At 41.7% G+C, this 19,415-nt stretch overlaps 1 protein-coding gene across 1 annotated transcript; it reads left to right on the top strand.

Annotated features, from left to right (window-relative positions):
* Positions 1 to 4,968: 4,968 nt before the first annotated feature.
* On the top strand, positions 4,969 to 19,037 carry syt10 (synaptotagmin X). Its single transcript, XM_034112285.2, has 7 exons — positions 4,969 to 5,238; positions 5,885 to 6,281; positions 9,249 to 9,810; positions 11,279 to 11,399; positions 11,654 to 11,825; positions 14,753 to 14,882; positions 16,663 to 19,037. Exons 1-7 carry the CDS (start codon positions 5,037 to 5,039, stop codon positions 16,732 to 16,734), a joined length of 1,656 nt encoding a protein of 551 aa, XP_033968176.1. The 5' UTR covers positions 4,969 to 5,036; the 3' UTR covers positions 16,735 to 19,037.
* The last annotated feature ends 378 nt before the right edge of the window (positions 19,038 to 19,415 follow it).

A 19,415-nucleotide genomic window follows, 5' to 3' on the forward strand; every position in this document is an offset into this window, starting at 1 on the left:
ATTCAGATTGTACCACTAACGGGTCAGGCCCATAGTGCCCCGCGCTCTGGGCGTGGGTGAAGGATCGCACCCCCCGCCTGAGACAATCTGTTCCTGCGTGGTGGGGGCTGCCATGGCTGCCCGCACAACAGCTGATATATCTCCGCCAGCCCGTACGTTGCGGGCTAGGGCGGAAACATCAGAGTAAGTGTGTAGCTTTGCTCCTTCACTCTGGCCAGAGTTGGGGGTAACAGAGCCAGGGGTGGGAATGCGTACAGAGGACCCGGGGGTCAATCGTGTACGAGTGCGTCCCCGCCTAACAGTGCGTTTAAATCGTGCATTAAAGAGAACAGCTGTCATTGAGCATTTTTTCTTTATGCAAACAGATTTAACGCGGCTCCGCCATAACGCACCCACAGCGGACTCACGATCCTTGGATGTGGAGTCCAGTCTGCATAGAGTGGTGCACCTCTGGACAGTAGTTCTGTCCCGAGGTGCATCACTCCCGGTACCTGTGTCGCTCTCAGAGAGAGGAGACGTCTGCCGCTCCAAGGGATCAGTTTGTGTGCCAGTGTGTGTGACTGGAGACAACGCAACCTCACTTGGCGGTTCATACACGATATCGTGTTGTCTGTCCTCACGAGGACATGGTGTCCTCTGAGAGAAGGCTGGAAGCGCTTTAGGGTGGGGAACACCGCTAAAAGCTCCGGGTAATTTACGTGCGCCCGCTGGAGGTCTCTGCTCTAGAGACCTCTCACCGGGCGACCTTCGTAAATACCCTATCAGCCTGTCTGACATGCGTCTGTGGTGACCACCTTCTGTGAAAGGACAGCACCCGTAGGCGCGTCCCGCACTAGAAAAGTCGGGTGTAGTGCCACTATGCATTACATAATAACCAATACTCTCCGCACACCGTGGGTTGACTCTCTCTGGGCTTGTGAAAACAGATAAAGTATAACTGTTTTGAGAAGCCCAGGCAGATGTCGTGAGTATCTCCTGCTGAGATGTCACGCTTACGGCTCCAGCCGGCACTGCGCATGCGCGTGACGGTGGTGCCTTCACAGCCACAGCCGGCACTGGCATGCGCGTGACGGTGGTGCCTTCACAGCCACAGCCGGCACTGCGCATGCGCGTGACGGTGGTGCCTTCACAGCCACAGCCGGCACTGCGCATGCGCGTGACGGTGGTGCCTTCACAGCCACAGCCGGCACTGGCATGCGCGTGACGGTGGTGCCTTCACAGCCACAGCCGGCACTGCGCATGCGCGTGACCGTGGTGCCTTCACAGCCACAGCCGGCACTGCGCATGCGCGTGACCGTGGTGCCTTCACAGCCACAGCCGGCACTGCGCATGCGCGTGACGGTGGTGCCTTCACAGCCCCAGCCGGCACTGCGCATGCGCGTGACGGTGGTGCCTTCACAGCCACAGCCGGCACTGCGCATGCGCGTGACAGTGGTGCCCTTAAAGCCCCAGCCGGCACTGCGCGTGGCGGTGGTGCCTTCACAGACCCGCCAATAATCCGTCTTTTGAGAGATGCCGTAGCTGCTCTCAGAAGGGGAACAATTGACAGGCTGTTTATTGGCTTCATTGATTTTCTTTTCATTTTTTTGAGCTGCGCCCTCGGCCTGGATGCGTCAGCGGCAAATGTTTTATGACAGAGGAATCAATCAATGTGTGACATGTGTTTGTGCGGACTTGAGGATGGTGTTTAGGCATCTCTCGAGGCGGCGGGAACACATTCACGGAGGGGAGAAGGAGGGGCTGTCAAGCCGCTCGCTTCTTCTTCCTCGACTGCTGGCCGGTTAGCAGCGAGGACACATTCAGGACCCGTTCAGTCATTGTGGACTGAAAGCGGTCCGCCTTTGCTGGCAGCGTGGGGTTCCATGGGCCGAGCCTCTCCATTCCATCGCAGTCCAGGGAGGAGGCACCCTGGATTGGGACCTTGTTGCTGAAGGGCCGGTCTCTCCACGAGACCGACACTTCATCCAACATTTCTGGAAAAACCGGGAGGAGTTGCCTCCCTTTGCCCGCTGTTTGGGGAAGATGCTTCCCCTCGTAGCGGGACCTGGAGGTCTCCTTGGCCATTTCAGGCCACGGAACATTGAGTCTGACCGCAGCGCGTTTGCACACGGCCTGCAGGTCCATGCTCAGACCGGGCGAAGCTGGTGTGCTGTCGCCCGGGAGAGCAGCCTTCGCTCCAGGCTTTGCAGCCTGGGCCGATGACATGAAGGTGTCCTCTTCTTGTTCATCTGACTCGGACAGGAGGAATGCCAGGGCGTCCTCCTCATCGTCCTCCTCATAATCCAACTCGAGGACATCCTCCGCGGGTGAGACCATGGTGAGGTCTAACCGGGAGCCCCAGCTTGATAAAGCGCGGGAATCCGTTCCCACGTGTCTTGTCGTCACCGGGTCCCGGCCTGCCAGGGCACCGGTTCTGAGGCCATCACTGATAATGAGCCCCAGACCGACACGGAGAGGGGTTCACTCTCTGTGGCGGCCCCCGTGTCCTGACTGCCGGCCGGCGGGTCCATGAATATGGGGAGGGTCCTGTTCCGACAGGCTAGCTTGACAGGCTAGCCGTCGGCGGAGGCTCTTGACTGTGAAGCGGACACAATGTCCGCATGAGCCGGGGTTATCGATAGCGCCTCGGGCGTGTTCCAGCCGGAGGCAGGACGAACAGACCTGGTGTGTGTCTGTGCCCGAGATCTTCAACCCGCAGCCGCAGAGTCGAGCCACCGAGTCCCTGACTCCTCTGGTATGAGGGAGAGGGGCGTCCATCCTTGTCGCCTCGTGGCGTGGAGAGGGCCCGCTCTCGACAGGTGGGACGGGAAAAAAGGTATTACCACCTTGTCCTTAATCCGGAGAAAATGGACGGTGTGGGTCTTTTATTCCCGGAGAATACTGACTGGTGTGGCAGTATGCTCCTTTTTTAATCCTTTTCCCCTCCGTGGGGAAGAGAAAAGAAAAACTTCCTCGCTACCGTGGTGTCGGTAGAGAGGGAGCGAGCTAGCAACAGGTGTGCTGCTAGCTTGAAAAAAATCGGACCTACCTTACTTTCTCGTAGAGAAGGGCGAGGTCGATTTGTAAGTACTAACAGCGTTAGTACTACCGTCTTCCTGCGAAGCAGAAGGAGTAGCCGGCTAGCGCCCGTCGACCGAAATAGTATTTTGGGTTCAGTCTGTGGACAGTGAAGCTTGCCCGGCTACTGTGAGATGTGCTCTGAAGCGAGAAGAGGTGTTTGAATGACGCATGCGTTGTGGCGCAAGCTACTTATAGGGGGTGATTTCCCCTGACGCTGACGTCAAGATCACCAGCCAATCAGGATTGGCGTAATGAGATTGATGCTTCTGTTTGCTCCGCGATGAGGCGCATCCCATAGTGAGACATCAAACGGAGTGTTATGAATGAGAACTAAAAATGTATTGCAAGGATAAGGACACATTTGTGTCACATGCATGTGAAAAGGCACAGAAACCACTCAAATCAGTAATATTTCTAACTGTGTGGTTGTTCTTAATGATCACCTGGCTCTGGCTGGATTGCAACAATTACTTTCTCCCCCCTGCTCCTGTTCTATTCCTTTGTTGAAATCTTTCCTTCAGGACATGCATTGACCATGTAACCATGGTTGTGTTCGTCAATCTTTCATAGCAGCCGTTGCCTTTTTTTTCGCCAAAGAAACTTCCAGTTTCCCTTGGCTACGTTTTTTTGCCCCCCATTGGCACACAGTGTACGATACATGAAAAGCACCATGTGAAAGAACTGTGCACCTGCAGAGGCAAAAAGTTACCACAACATGTAAGCACATTAAAAGTTATAAAATACCTTGTTTTCATAAGGTTATCACAATCCAAGCCAATCCTTCAATGACTTTTTAACTAAATCAACTTTAACCTTGAAGACAATTGTTAAGCATATATGCATCTGTGGTTATATTTAAAATATGAATTACAAAAAACATGACTTATGCAACATGTGCCAGACGAGAGCTCTTTGGATCACAAGCTGTGAGCAATCACACAGTGATAGACTCAAGAGTGCAAAGGATAATCATTGCTTTAAAAACATTAATTAAATCGATTTTAGAGAGACGCATTATGGTTTTCCTTTTTTAGACTACATAACTGGTAGAATAATTAATTACAAGAGCTTGCAACCTGGTCCGTAGAGAATTTAGTTGTATTCGGAAAACTCATGGGCACTCAGAACACATTTATTATAATTAAATTACAATACGAAAAGTGATCAATAAATCTAAAGTTTAAACGTGAAAGCCTTACACTGTTCAACACCTTCATCTGAATATGTAATACTAAGTAGTAAAGTTATCAAATACATGGAATTTAATTAAAAGGTATGATATTTGCCTCCACATATGTGCATTTTATAAAATAGCATTACACTTGAGTAAAGTCCAAGTATAGAAATGTTACTGTACAGTAACTGAGCAAATGTACTTATATTCCACCATTGATTATAAAGTTATGCAAGTATGAAAAAATGGTGTACATACAAATATATAGAAAATATGCAATGGCAAGCAGTATCATATGTATTATGCAATATGTGCACACACACACAATATTACTTGCTCATTGATTTTTAATGACACCAGACCACGCATCCAACATAATGAATATGAATACGTTTGATCATTTAGGGTAATGACAAATAAAAAAGGAAAACATATTTATCAGATTTATAAGAAAATGATTGGAATATAATCTCGGTTTTATTGTGTTAACCTATAATGTTTCATTCATGTTTTATCATCTGGTCACACCACGGGACTCACTCACTGACTCACTCAAGAACTAACTAGAAAAAGTAATCCCGTTACTGCCACCAGACCAACAGCACCACAGCGAGCTGATGCGCGTCGCTATTGGACGCAGCAGCAGGTTGGACTCCAGCTCCCCGCCGCCTGTTACTCAAACGCAGGCAGAGCGTGTGGCCAGTCGCTCGTGTTTGCGCGCTGGATATGGATCAGGACCCCGCGGGCCTCCCTGCTGTCTCCCGCGGACGGGCTGCAATCTGCGGCGCGTGAAGGTGCCCAGATGAATCACCCCCTTCCCGGCTCCTCCGGCGGGCAATGGCTTAAAAGAAGAGACATGAGTGTCTGGACGGAGGAAAGCATCACCTTGTGCCAAAGGGCTCTACAAATCATCACGGACCTTTGTCTCACGGGACACGTAGACCGGGAGAAATGCTCGGATATATTTCCCCTGGAGAGCAACATACCAGGTAAAGGAAACGCAGGTAAATGCAATAAAGTCGTTTTTTCTTTACCCAATTCCCTTAATTTAGCACTTTAGTTTGTCCCTTCTATAAGAGATTCATGCAGTTTAAGGAAAAAATAACTCAAACATTAGCTTTCACTTGTTTACACTTTATCAAACCGTTTAGTTGTGTGTATTTTACCGTGTTACCGTATTCTCCACCTGTTACGCATCTTGCTGCAGCTCAGTCCAAACTGATGAGAAAGCAACAAGTGGAAAATAGACAGGCATATGCAATCCTCTGCATTTCTCCCATCTTTCTTTCAAGCTTTAACTTTTTAATCTGGGAATTAACTCAATGGCAGTTAGATTAAAGCTGCATGTATAGGCTGTACACTTTGCATTTTAATATACATCTGAACAGGAAATGTCAGGAGCCGAGGGGAGATTTTTGTGATTCTCTTGATGCTGTGGCTCCTTGACTGAGGTTTTACATGACTTTATATTGTCCTGCTTTATCAAACAGGTGCACATGCTGCCCCCCCTTTCTTACAGCTGGCTTTCTCTCCTTTTTTCTCTTTCTCCCTTGCATGTTTGTCCGTCATATTTTGTCCCTTGCTTGCGTTCTCCTTTCCTGTTTACGTGTCTCTGTCTTCCTCTATGGGTCCCTCCCTGGTTACATGTAGACATCTCTATTAGTCTCCTTGCTGTGGTCGTGGGTTTCTGTGGCCTCGCCCTGTTGGTAGTCTCTCTCTTTGTCTTTTGGAAGCTGTGCTGGCCCATTTGGAGGAGCAAGACTCTGTCAGGTCACGCCGAAAATGGCCTCCATGTGGGTTTCCCCGTGGCGCCTCCACCCCACTCCCCACCGCCCAGCGAGTGCAAGGCACTGGAGGTGGAGAAGAAATACCCGCTGGAGAGGGTGAAGGTGAATGGACGGAGCACGGTCAAGCTCCTGGAGGCAGCCATGAAGATCAGCCAGACGTCTCCGGACATCCCCGCCGAGGTGCAGACCGCCTTGAGGGAGAAGCTCAGCAAGCAGGCCAAGTTCCAGAGGCAGACCACAGAGCCAACCTCCTCCTCCAGGTACCTTACATGAACCCATGGGTGTCATTTATGATGGGGAGGCTGGGGCATGTCCCCACCACTTTTTTAAAGTATAATTTCATGAGAATATGCTCATGTATAATCGCGAGAACAGTTGATCTGTTCACACTTGATGTATTTCTGGGGTTCCATAAAGTACAATTTGTGTAACATCTGTGCAAGTGCTGAACAGAAAGTTGAACAAAGTCTTGTCAAAGTTTCTTAAAGTTTAACATGACGTGCACCTACGCTGTTGTGTAGGGTTTGCGAGATGAAAGAGCTTAACCAGGTGTTCAGTTGCTTAAGGTGTAGCGAGCAAATAGTAGGCCTGCATACATTAGTTTGTTTTCCCCACCAGTGACCTCAATGCATGAACCCACTCATGTAGAAACTCCTTGTAACAACATTTTTTTGTATCTAATGCTGATAAATACAGCGAATTTCTGAACTTGCATTGTTTACTTCCCCAAGCCATTCAACACAACTGATACAGAATGCAACGGTTGCTCTGACAGATTGGACAGTGCAGCCACTATCCTTGAGGTGCTTTGTGTCATGTCGAGCAGCAGCGGCTTTCAAATGACCTTGAAACACTGGCACATGTTGAATCCTGTGAAGCGCTGTGTGACCAGCAGATAAAAAAAACCTCCCACAGGCTCATCAGCCAGACTCCGTGGTCCATCTTCTCGCTTTATTTCAAACCCTATAATCTCGTTAAACGTGTGTGAGTCAAGCTGATGTGGTTGAGGCAGGAAGCAACCACAGTAATTAAACAAGCGGCTCTTGCTCCTCTTTGTTTTCCAGCACTGTGTTTAAACTCAAACGTCCATAATTAGCAGTGCTGTGGGGCGAGCTGTCATCGGTTTCTGGTGAGCAGCACTAGGCAGCTGCGCTCAGTTTCTCAGAGGACGCCATTGTCGACAATTGCTTTGGCTTGTCATAAAAGTTGGGATTTGATTGAATATTTAATAAGACGTGAGAGCTAGGCAAGGCAAGTTTATTTATATAGCACTTTTCAACACAAGGCAATTCAAAGTGCTTTACAAAAAATGAAAGGCATTAAGAAAATGGCATTTAAAATCAGTCATTAAAAAGAAAAGCTAATAAAATAAACATTAAAAGAAAAAATACATGGATAAAAGTTACAGTGCAGTCTAAGATATGAATAGTTCAATTAAAAGCAGCGACAAAAAGAAAGCTAGGGCTTCATGAGTTGTACACCCACCAAGGATGCAGATGTAAAGGGTAAAGATTGCAACACCTACAGTATTAATCCATCAAGGTTCCCGTCGGAAGATAAATCCTGATTAACAGTTATTATTTCCTTTAAATGACAGAGTTCCCTACGGATGCTCTTAGCTCGAGTACCAACAGGTTGAAATAAACAAGGTCTTTCCAAATGTGCAATGATGCCGATTGGGATGCGACAAACAATATTATAAAAGTTGGTTTATGTTAGAAAGCCGATATCCTCACATTTATGAAACCTGAACCAGCAAATTTGGTTTTTAATAAGATTTAATTAACACTCACTAGTTTTTAATCATCATTTGACCTCTAAATCATAAACAGTCTCATCATCTTTGAGCAGAAATAAGTCCTAGCTCATTTTTGTTCATCTCCATAACCAGTAGATAAAAAAAACACACCCCATTATCTCTTCATCTTATTAACCATTTATTTTTAAACATTGTAAACAGGTAGCATTATAGTATTAGTTAAAAAACGAAATAATGTGAAATAAAGAATGAGATTTTTCTAAACTCAGATCTCCAACTTCTTTGTGTTCATAAATGCATTATTGAAAACTGACACAGAAAGCACTTAAAAGGGTGTATCTCGTGTCAAAAGTTGACTTGTGTGTATGTTATGGTTTTAAAAGAATTCAAATGAAACTACTATACTGTCTAGTTAGTATTCAGTGTGTATCGTTTGTATTTCAAGCTGTTCTTTTCCCTTGGGGTATTGGCTATTGGCTCTTGGACAAAATGCTCCCTTCCATGTTGTTGACAATACTAGATTGGAGTAAGTATTCAATTTCCAGCTGTGCTTCTGGTGCCATACCATTTGTGCTCCGGCTGTCAGATTGCTGCCATTATCTTCCTGTCATAAAAGAGGAGCGCCAGTTGCTAGGTGACAGGATTCGTGAGTCAAACACGGCCTTGTTTTCTTTGTCGTTTCACAGAAATGTCCAGCATTCAGGTCAATTGTATATGAGCCCTAATGTGAATGCCTGTAATGTTTTTCATTTTATTTTCCAAAACAAGGATGAAGAAAACCTTAAGTTTGTTCACTTGATGGAGAAAATAAAGAAAGAAGGATTGAATTTACTCAGTTATTAGGGCGTGAGTTTAGCGAAATTCAGCCACTTTTAGAAGGCAAAAATCGACAATATGAAACCCCCAGGAAGACTGTTGGGCTTCAAAGGCAATTTTCGCAACGGATTTACAACCTCCATGGCAGTCACACACATTTTTCATTTAGCTTACTTTGGGAAAGAGGCATCCTTAAATCAAAGGTAGATAGATTTTCTAGTAGAACAGAAATCCACATCAAGCGCTGTATTTATTTCTCTTTACTTATCCATGGACAATATGTGTGGATCGTAAAGTAGGATTGGTAATTAAAGTTATGACTTGCCAACAGGCTTTAAGCATACTAAACAATGTGCCTTTAAATAGTTATTGCTGTAAAGTGTTGGGACTACATATTTCAGCGTTTGTTCAGTGAGTATTTATACTTTTCAGCTAGATGTGCATGCCTCTCTTAACACCAACAAGACCAACCATTTTTGGAGCTCTTCAAGAAAATATGGTCACACATATCATGGGCAGCACGTAATTATGCATGAGGTTTGTCAGATGGGGTTCTTACTGACTAACCATTAGTGCCCATCACAACAAAGCCAGTCATGCACAACACTGTCACTTCAGACATTTACCAGATGCCCTTTACCCTTTCCAACAGGCACAATTCATTCCGGCGCCACCTGCCTCGTCAGATGAATGTCACAAGTGTTGACTTCAGCATGGATAAAGTGCCTCTTCGCCAGTCCTCAACTGTGAGCATTGGAAGAATAAAACCAGAACTCTACAAGCAGAAATCGGTGGACTCAGAGGATGGGCCCAAAGAGCCTGTGGAGACGTGCGGAAAGCTCAGCTTCTCGTTGCGCTACGATTACGAGGAGCAGTCGCTGGTGGTGACAATCCTCAAGGCCTTGGAGCTGCCTGCCAAAGACTTCTCGGGCACCTCCGACCCTTACGTTAAGATCTACCTTCTACCGGAGAGGAAGAAGAAGTTCCAGACGCGCGTCCATCGCAAGAACCTGAACCCTACTTTCGACGAGAGCTTCTGTTTTCCTGTGTCTTACGATGAGATCTGCAACCGCAAGCTGCACTTCAGCGTCTATGACTTCGACCGCTTCACCAGCCACGATATGATTGGCGAGGTGGTGGTGGACAACCTCTTTGAACTCTCTGATCTTTCCAGGGAGGCTGTAGTGTGGAAGGATATTCATGCAGCAACTATGGTGAGTTGGCGTTCACTCCAACACACTGCCAAATCCTGACATATGGGGACACTTTTTTTCTATTTACAGAATATTTCAGATTTGTTTTGCTATCACTGTGTAAATGGGAACTCACTGTTATTACGAAGGTCTTAATATGAAGTATTGCGCTGATTCACTTCTAATAGCCAGAATCCATCAACATTGTCGACAGAAATGGCAGGTGGAACACATTGGCTGATGAAAAGCATTTCCCAAAGCATGAATTATGCAAACACCCACACACATTTTGCAACTGCTGCGTATTCCGTGGATATAAATATAGCAACAGGGAGTAAAATTATCCAATTACAAGATGCATGAACTACAGCAGTATTCTCTCAAGCTTAAAACTATTTACATCAACAAGGGTATTGCATTCTGTAGAGGGAGTAATTTAGTCCAGAATAAATATCTCTCCCACATCAACACCTCATCACTGTTTACTCAAGAGCCTCGGCTTTATTTATGAATGTTTACATTGTCAAACACTGAGCCACTGCCAGGTTCATAATAGCTTCTGTATACTATATTGAAAGCAAGATAATAACTATATAAACAGACTGAGTAGAAATGATTCTATACTTTCTCATGTTGTTTATTTACATTATATATTCTATAGTTGGTGTACTTTTCTCATCTTTGTTTGTATTTTGTTTATGGAAACACTGATACACAAAGCTTACCCACATGTGTTTTTATCTATATAAAAGAAAGCTGAATGAAGGTCTTGGTAGTGGGAATGGATTTCTTTCTTTTTTTACAGTTTAAACATTTGCAGGATATTTAAAATAGGTGCTGATGGATTTCAGCGATATTTGGTGTTGAGTTAAGTAATTTGTTGCGATAAAATATAAATATTGTAGTCTTTGGTGAAGCACTGGACTTTGTGTACTGAATGAGAACAAGAATAATGAAGAATGTGTTTTTTATATTGACTAGGGAGGATGAACATTTGGGTTTCTTCTAGGTCTTAATCATTTCCAGATAAACATATATTCATTCCTGATTGCTCTGCTGGTTTTAAGTATTTAAACTAGCCAACAGAGTATAATTTGCAAAGTTTTGGACAAATACAAATGTTTACCTGATGATGGCGCTGGCTTAAAAGTCAGGAGATGACCAAAGATAACTTTAAAAATGGCAACCCCATGGTGGTGCTAGAGGAAAGTACTGGGTCTTTATCAAAGAACATTGTATTCATCATCGTCTGTTTGGTCCAAAGTAGTGAATCCTCTGACATTGCCACCTTTAGAGACAGCTGTGGCGAAAAACCCAAATAGTTAATTTCACATTATAAACTAGCGACTAACAGCACACAAGAAACTGCAATTTGCAGCCCGTCATGCCGGTAAATGTTAAGTACCAGCTATCAAGATGATTCCTCCCTATTTGCTGACCTGTTTTGACAGAAGGGGATCATTTAAAATGCATTTCTTTTGTCCTCCAGGAGAGTGTTGATCTGGGTGAGATCATGTACTCGCTGTGCTACCTCCCCACAGCAGGCAGAATGACCCTAACTGTCATCAAATGCAGAAACCTCAAAGCCATGGACATCACAGGCTCGTCAGGTAACCCCGCAGCGAATTAGACAGGCCTCACATGAAAAGAACATCAAGAAATCTTACTTTGCTGAACAGAGACAGCAGGTAGCCACTTAGAAAGGATCATGGAGGAAAAAGAAATAATTGTATTCGCAAAAGTATTATAATTTGCCAGTGAAGGCTGTCCTTTAAATGTTGAAACTGATGCATGGAACATTCAGCATTATTTGTATTGTATGTTTTTGATGTTATCATCACATGACAGTAAACATGTCTTCCAGACCCTTATGTGAAGGTCTACCTGATATGTGATGGACGGCGGTTAAAAAAGCGAAAAACAACCACCAAGAAAAGCACGCTCAATCCTGTCTACAACGAGGCCATCATCTTCGACATTCCCCCGGAGAACGTGGAACAAGTCAGTCTGTCCATCATGGTGATGGATTATGATCGGTGAGTGGAGCAGTCGCTACATGTTGTCAACATCTGTAGCACATGCTAATGTGTCTGGAGTCAATACTGTATATACGTATATCTGCATGCAAATGTGAGAATTATGATTTTTGGACTGGTTTTAGAAGGCAAAACAAGACAGACATTCGTCCAAATTATGCACAAAATCCTTAAAATCAACAGGCAACAAAACCATGGACATTCTATAATACAAAAAACAGAGATGAACCTCAAAACCTTGTCATAGTATCTTCCTTTTCTTAATCTATATTTCCTAAAAGCATTCACAAGAACAATAAAAAGAGCTAAAATATAGGCATCAACAACACAAAAAAGCGTGAATTCTCAATAGCAGCGATGCATGATGCTCATGCATTTACACACACACACAACCTTGACATCCATGTTAGCCTCCTCGGGGGGGACAAATGTGGATTGAGTGGGAAAAGTGTTTGATGCTATAGAGCATTGTACCAAACCCAGTTGGAGAGTAACCGCCCACAACCTGTCTGCCATTTGAATTGGTCATCCTAACTACCAGTTAACAAAGTTCTGACATTTAAAATCTCCTCTAAAGTTTGACTGCCTGTTAAGCAGAAGGTTTGTTCAAATGAAGGTCCTTAAATTAGCTTCTGGCTATGCTGCCCAACCTTGAAGAACCTCCGACTCTTAGCGATTCATTTATTTAATCTAAGACAGGTTAAAAATGCATTTTCTTTTAAAAATGCATTTATTTAATCTAAGACAGGTTAAAAATGCATTTTCTTTTAAAAATGGTACTGATTTTCAAGATTCAAGGCTTTTATTGTCATTTCTGCATAGCTACAGTGTAGTTATGACAGCGTTTCTCAAAGTGTGGGGCGCAGAGATGTGATAGGTGGGTCGCGAACAAAAAAATGTATTTAAAAAAAAGAAAAAATTCCAATTTTTTTTTTTACATTTCTTTTCCACATTTATTTATTTTTTATACACTGGTAGAATATCAAAACAACGGCCCGCCCGGGGTGCAAAACGTATCAATGAAAAGCGACCCTCTACCAAACGAAACAACACCTGTAGATAACCCAATTTGTGTTCTTTGAAATTGAAAAGGATATTGCATTGTGTTTGTTACTTTCGTTGCAGTTGTATGTCTTAAGTGTAATTTGGCATGTTTTTATTTTGAAGGCAAGTTTACGCTGTTGACAGTTGTTGTTGCTATGGAAACAAGAAACGTTTCACAGCGGGCGGAACTTGTCATAAAGTCCGCGATAATAAAGCCCACCCATTTAGAGGGAAGATATGATTGGTCAATTGTACTGTCATTAGTCACTGACATTAGTCTCTCGTTCAGTCACTATAGCTGGCCCTCTGTGAATTCACAGCTGGACGTCCAATTAGCTCCTGTCTTCACAGACTCGCAGAGAGGAGCTTCTTTCATTTAACCCTTCACATTCAAACAGAAACTGAATAGCAGACTCAAAGGATTTATTTCTTTGGAAATGTTATTTTAAATACAATTTAATCAAGTTATTGTTGGTAAAACTAATGACAAATATTACTAAAAACATATTTAAAAAAAATATATAAAGAAAAATATAATTTGTTTTAATGTTTTTAAATATTATTTTTTAGAATATCTTAGGACTTAGGCCCTCAGAGACAGGCTCGCCACTGGTAAAAATCTCTCATACACACATGTGAAACGCTCTCACAGACACACACAACAGCGTTGCAGTCGGGAAGAAAAGCAATGTGGAGAGAGAGAGAGAGAGAGAGAGAGCGAGAGAGAGAGAGCGAGAGAGAGAGCGAGAGAGCACACCTTTATCTATTTAATAAAGTTGTTCAAAATAAAGTAAGAAATCATTCCAATGTGTACTATAGGACAGTAAAAAGTTTAAAAGGGGAGTGATTAGTCAAATATGCATAAATAAAAAGAAAGAATGCTAACTAGGTAACATAAGATAAGAATAAACAAGTTTAAATGATTTGTTGTGATCATATTCTAAAGATGGATTATTGAAAAGTATACAGCTCCCTTTCATCTGAGTGTTGAGAGCTGTTTCCATAAATTCATGTTGGGCTCAAAGTAGGGCTGCTCGATTATGGCAAAAATCATAATCTCGATTATTTGGGTCAATAATTGATCACGATTATTAAAAACGATTAACCATTTACTTTGAAAAACATCAATTTATTGAAGAAAATAATTTGAAAAGTATGTTTTTAACAGTTGATTACCCTGAACTTTAAGTATAATTCAACTGAAAAACCTATTTAAAAAATAAATAAAATCGTTTTATTTCGATTATGTTGTTTTCATAATCGTTGCAAGCCAAAATCGTAATTGCGATTAAAATACGATTTAATTGAGCAGCCCTAGCTCAAAGTGCACCAGATTGATGCATTCAACTTCAACATTTAAAAAAAATCTTCCTGGGGGTGCATGCCCCCTAGAGGAGGTGACGTCCACCACCAAATAAAGCAGGTTAAAATAATTAAATTGCATACATTTTATTTTATTTATTTAGGGTCCCACAGACCCAAACAGCACTCAAAGGTTAGAGGTAGCATATAATAATGTTAAAATGTGCTAAATATATACACTGCAAAAAAACAAAAAAGAGGAGTAAAAGTAGCCCCCGACTTGTTTTATTTTTTGAAAGTAACCCTCATCCTAAAAAAAGTTGGAGACCCCTGTTATAGAATGATACATTTGACAATTTTAAGCTTGGCCTACCATTTTATTGGAGCGATGAGGAAGAGGTGGGGCTTGAAAAGGCCCACCTGTTCAAAGTGGGGAATTACAGAAAAAGTTTGAGAACCACTGAGTTATGACAATGAAAATCTTAGGTCACAGGCTCCTCCAATTTTCAACATTGATATAGGTATGAGTTTTACAATGTGGATCAAAATGTGTGTTAATGTGTGTGTTTCACTGCTAACAGGGTCGGACACAATGAAGTGATTGGTGTGTGTCACTCCGGGCCAGAAGCAGAGGGTCTTGGACGAGATCACTGGAACGAAATGTTGGCTTACCCGCGGAAGCCCATCACACACTGGCATGCTCTGGGAGAGGTACACACACACACTTATTTTTATCCCCGACTCCATTTTCCCTCAATCTCAGATAAATCTTATATACAGAGCTTTATAGAAGCTCCTGAATATGACACAGACGATTATGCAATGCAAATAAACAAATCAAATTAGTCAAACTTCCTCCTCCATTCCCATTGGAGAATACATTACATTTTTCTTTGATTTTCTGATTTAAAAACACTAATCTCACCAATAAGCCTGTATTTGTTTTGAATGTTAGAACAAGTAGATCAAATCTGGGGAAAGATTCCTGGAATAACTCAGAAATTGAAGTGATGAACAACAACAAAAATATTAAAAATGGCATTTGCTGTTCAAACATTTGTTCACTCTTACCTTTAAGTTAAAAAAGAAAACTTAAAGAGACCCTGGCCGATGTTCAACATAATCAGCAGCAGACGTTTTTCTCTCGACTGACTTGAGGTATTTTGAACAGTAAAAAAAACAGTAATAAGATACCTGTGTATATACTGTAAGACAGCCTATCCCTCCCCCTTCAAGTGAAATTTCATATTTTAAATGTTATCAATGTCTCTTCCTCTTATGCCACACCCACTCACCATCTGACGAATAGGAAGACACAGGTGACTACCCGTTTTCAGTGGTAAATCTACTTTAAAAGCTTTAGTAGAAAAACTGTGATCATAAGCAAAAACCATATCCTCTGTGGCTCTTGTTAAACATTGATCTGTAAAAAGCACTAGTGAGGAGACGGGCAGCCTTAACTTAGGTTATATTGATTATCTATATCTCTTTTCTTGTGAAAAATAAAAGAGGATTTTACTGGTTTAACAGGTGTCTAACATTTAGGATTGTGAAGGTGAAAATCCCACTTGTGGATCAGTTGAGTTATATTTCTATGTTTATCGTTTATCCCCACTGCTGGAATCTTTTGTGAAAGCCTTAAATCCAAGATCACAGCTGCTGTTCTAGCATTACATTGTATCCTCGATATTCAATGCATGCTTTAGAAAATTAAATTCTTCCCCTCCTTTGGCCAATTTTATTAATATTAACAAAATACACATAAACGGTATCTTGCCACAGCTGATGTCAAAGTTGTTGCCAGTGTTGAAATAACTATTCATATCCTTTATTCAATTAAAAGTGCTTTTGCCTTGATGACCAAACATATTTAGTATGTACTTAACTAGTAGTCAAAGTGAAAGCACTTGTTCTGCAGAAGAATGCCACCCATTTGATTTGTTTTTCATAAGGTTGTGAAAGTGTTGCATGAAGAAGCATTTTTCTGATTTAGATAATGTTCTGATTATTAATGTAAATGACCTAAAATACCTGTTCTAAGTGAAATGATGTGAAATATTGGATAATCTTACACCATTTTACCTCTAACAGTTCTTCTATTAGTTTATTCTTCAGTTAGTCAAATGTGTTAATGCATTTTAATTTGATAAATGAGAGTAGAAGTAGCATTACCTCAAACGGTAACTTAATTTCGGCACTTGAGAAAATGTACTTACAGTTGTTACTTTCCACCACTGGTTGTTGCATACCTCCACTTAAGGACAACATGCATTGATAAGCTGCTTAATTAGCTGCAGATACATTATTACAAAAGGCACACAAAAGAAGAAATGGTCAACACTGCAGTAGTAAGTAATAGTACGTTTACGTCAATTCAACCTTTTTTTGCATATGATCACAGTACATCCTGATGAGGGAACGTACCTGTTTATTTAACACATATTGATGAAAGAAAGCCTCTATATACGTGTTGTGATATCTTACCTTGCAGTGGCCTGGAAGAGCAGCAAGCTTTGAGAGTCAAGGTTCGTGTCCTTCTCCCAAACCGCCGCAGACGCCCTGACAATCGCAGGTAGAGTGGAAACACGTCAGCCCTGTGAGGAAGCAGGCAGTCGCTAAGAAGTTGTGTAGCTTATGAGTCTCTTGTGAGCATGTTGTATGACAATTCATTCTGACGCCTTTCTTGTATGTTTATGAAAAACAAAGTAGTATTGAAATTGAACTCGGGTCCTTCACATGCTCTCTGAGCTGGCTATGCACAGCACTCACTCTCATGCAGTTTAATATTTTTCATACACCTGCTTTGAAATTCTCATCAAGGCTTAACTAGCCAAACATGTTCATAGACATCATGAATGGTAGGCCCCCCTGCAAGAAATCATTGGTGATTAACTTGCAACCTTTTCATAAACTTTTTTTCTGGCTCTAGAGCTCTATTGGGACTTAGCATTTTGCTTTGAAAATGGCACAAAGTTAAAGGGCTACCCTCCTCAATAATACCATTAAAACATAGATAGAACACAGTCAATAAATCCAGTGAGTCTTGATTCAGGTTTTGGCTGAAGAATGAATGTGACTGAGGGTAGTTTTCAGAAGACTTTTTCTCTTGTTAAGTTGGAAATACAATTGATAAAGTTTACATCTAACCTCTGTCTTGCTAATCCAAGGACAGGTATATAAGCCAAGCAACATGATGAAAAAGTCATGTCTTACATTTTCCTTATCATTATTGCTAGCTCTACACTGAAATACAAGAACAATGTCTCTTTCATGGTATGGGTGCTGATTTTTTCTGCCTAGGATAGCTACTTAAGCCTCAGCCTTTTAGCATGATATCAAGTACTGTATGTGGTCATCTGGTTTTTGGTTTGAAACAGACGTATTAAAAGCCAACCAGCGACAGTGGCTGCGGTCTTTATTGCTCAGGAAGTTTGAAGTCACCAAAAAGTATTAATGAAAAGACTATTCGACCGCAGTCAGCATTCAACAATCTCATGAAGAACGTTAGCTTGATTATTTAGCAAGCAGATCAAATCTGCTAGCTAAATAAATCATACCAAATTATTGGCTGTTTTGTCAACCTCTGACTACATTAGAGGGCCTATTGTGAGGAAAAAAACAGCCGCCAATCTGCCTCTGTTTGTCATTGTTCACTGCAGGATATGCTCTCTGAAAATGGAAAGCTTAACACGCAACGGTAGCAAAAGAGAGTGTAGCTAAGCTAACAAAAAGCCAAACAACACCAAAAAAGCAAAGGAGAGTAACACTGATAGTTATCAACTTACTATTTCAAAACTAGTAAGAATAAGAATCCACAATTATATTTACAACAACTGCTCACCAGGTACCAATTCAGGGATTATATAATCCATAAAACATTTGAAAATATTATACATGTGTTTTCCATTAAAGGTGGGGTAGGTACATTTGAGAAACCGGCTCGAGATACACTTTTTGTTATATTCCATGGAATGCTCTTAACATCCCGATAGCAATGAATATCTGAAGTGCTTTGACAAAAAACCCATTAAAAAAATGTCATCTGTGGAAGCTGTCGTACTGTAAAAAGCACGACCAATCATTTTAGCCGGCCCGGCTAAAATAACTGGATGGCCTACCTGCCTGTCAGCATTCCATCTGTGCACAAACTTATCTCGTGCCCTCATTGGTCATGTGCGCATTCCTGTGTGTTGGAGGAGGGGCTCTGTAAGGAAGTGGCAGATTTTTTCCGGCTGTGTATTTTCAAATTCTAGCGCACTCGAGCTGGTTTCTCCAAAATTAACTACCCCACCTTTAAGCCAGAATTGAAGTTCACAAACATTGATTCAGTTTCTCCTTACATGTGACTCATAATAATATATTACTAAGAAACCAACATAGCAAATATAAAAAGGCTGTGTACTGTTACCTTACATGCTATGATGATGCGTCCCCCCCCCACGCTGCCCTAAATATTTTAAAGAAATATTGTTACTTGTAGCATGCCTCACACCTCTTTAAAAAAAAAATGAGGGAAAATAAAATAAAGTAAGAGTATTTCAAAACTTTGTGTTTACATCTGTATATATTTTTGTCAATGGCACTGTTTGTACATATTCAAAAGTGAAATATAAGAATTTGTTGTGAACTTATGGAGGTAGACATCGCAATGTATTTCTATTGTTTGGTGATAACTTGAGAAGCTCAGACTTATTATTGAGTAAGATTTATACACGTTGTTCAATAGTTGTGAACAATTAGTTAAACAGAAGACCCAGTGAAGCCAACTCTATTTTATCAACTTATTCCATGTTTAGAGCTTTGAGCTGTGATTGTTTGCATATTGGTTTTATTATATATTATATCTAATAATATATAACTATATTGAGCCAGAACAACTGCAACTGCTGTCATGATGTGTACAGTTTGTAATAACTTTTGTAACACTTCAAAGTAAACATTTGGAATATGATTTATTGTATCCGTTTCATAGGTATTTTAACAAAATAAAAATAAATGAAGAGTCCCAGCATGTGTCTTTTTGTGTCTCGGTAGACTGAATTCATATTTTGAGTGCTTGTTTTCCTCGCAAGCTTATTTCTAATAAGTTTCTCTTACTTTTTAGGTTTATTTTATCTGTCATTTTTACAAATTTTGTTCATTTGGGTTTTATGGGGGGCAAATGCCAAGTCACATACACTGAACACAAATATAAATGCAACACTTTTGTTTTTGCTCCCATTTTTCATGAGATGAACTCAAAGA

This window comes from Pseudochaenichthys georgianus, chromosome 23, assembly GCF_902827115.2.
Source record: "Pseudochaenichthys georgianus chromosome 23, fPseGeo1.2, whole genome shotgun sequence".
NCBI lineage: Eukaryota > Metazoa > Chordata > Actinopteri > Perciformes > Channichthyidae > Pseudochaenichthys > Pseudochaenichthys georgianus.

Excerpts from the sequence above, each read along its gene's own strand:
- syt10 (XM_034112285.2), top strand. The coding sequence starts at position 5,037 with ATGAATCACCCCCTTCCCGGCTCCTCCGGCGGGCAATGGCTTAAAAGA. Across the intron at positions 6,282-9,248 it reads GAGCCAACCTCCTCCTCCAG|GCACAATTCATTCCGGCGCC; the intron begins GTACCTTACATG and ends CCTTTCCAACAG. Across the intron at positions 14,883-16,662 it reads ACTGGCATGCTCTGGGAGAG|TGGCCTGGAAGAGCAGCAAG; the intron begins GTACACACACAC and ends CTTACCTTGCAG.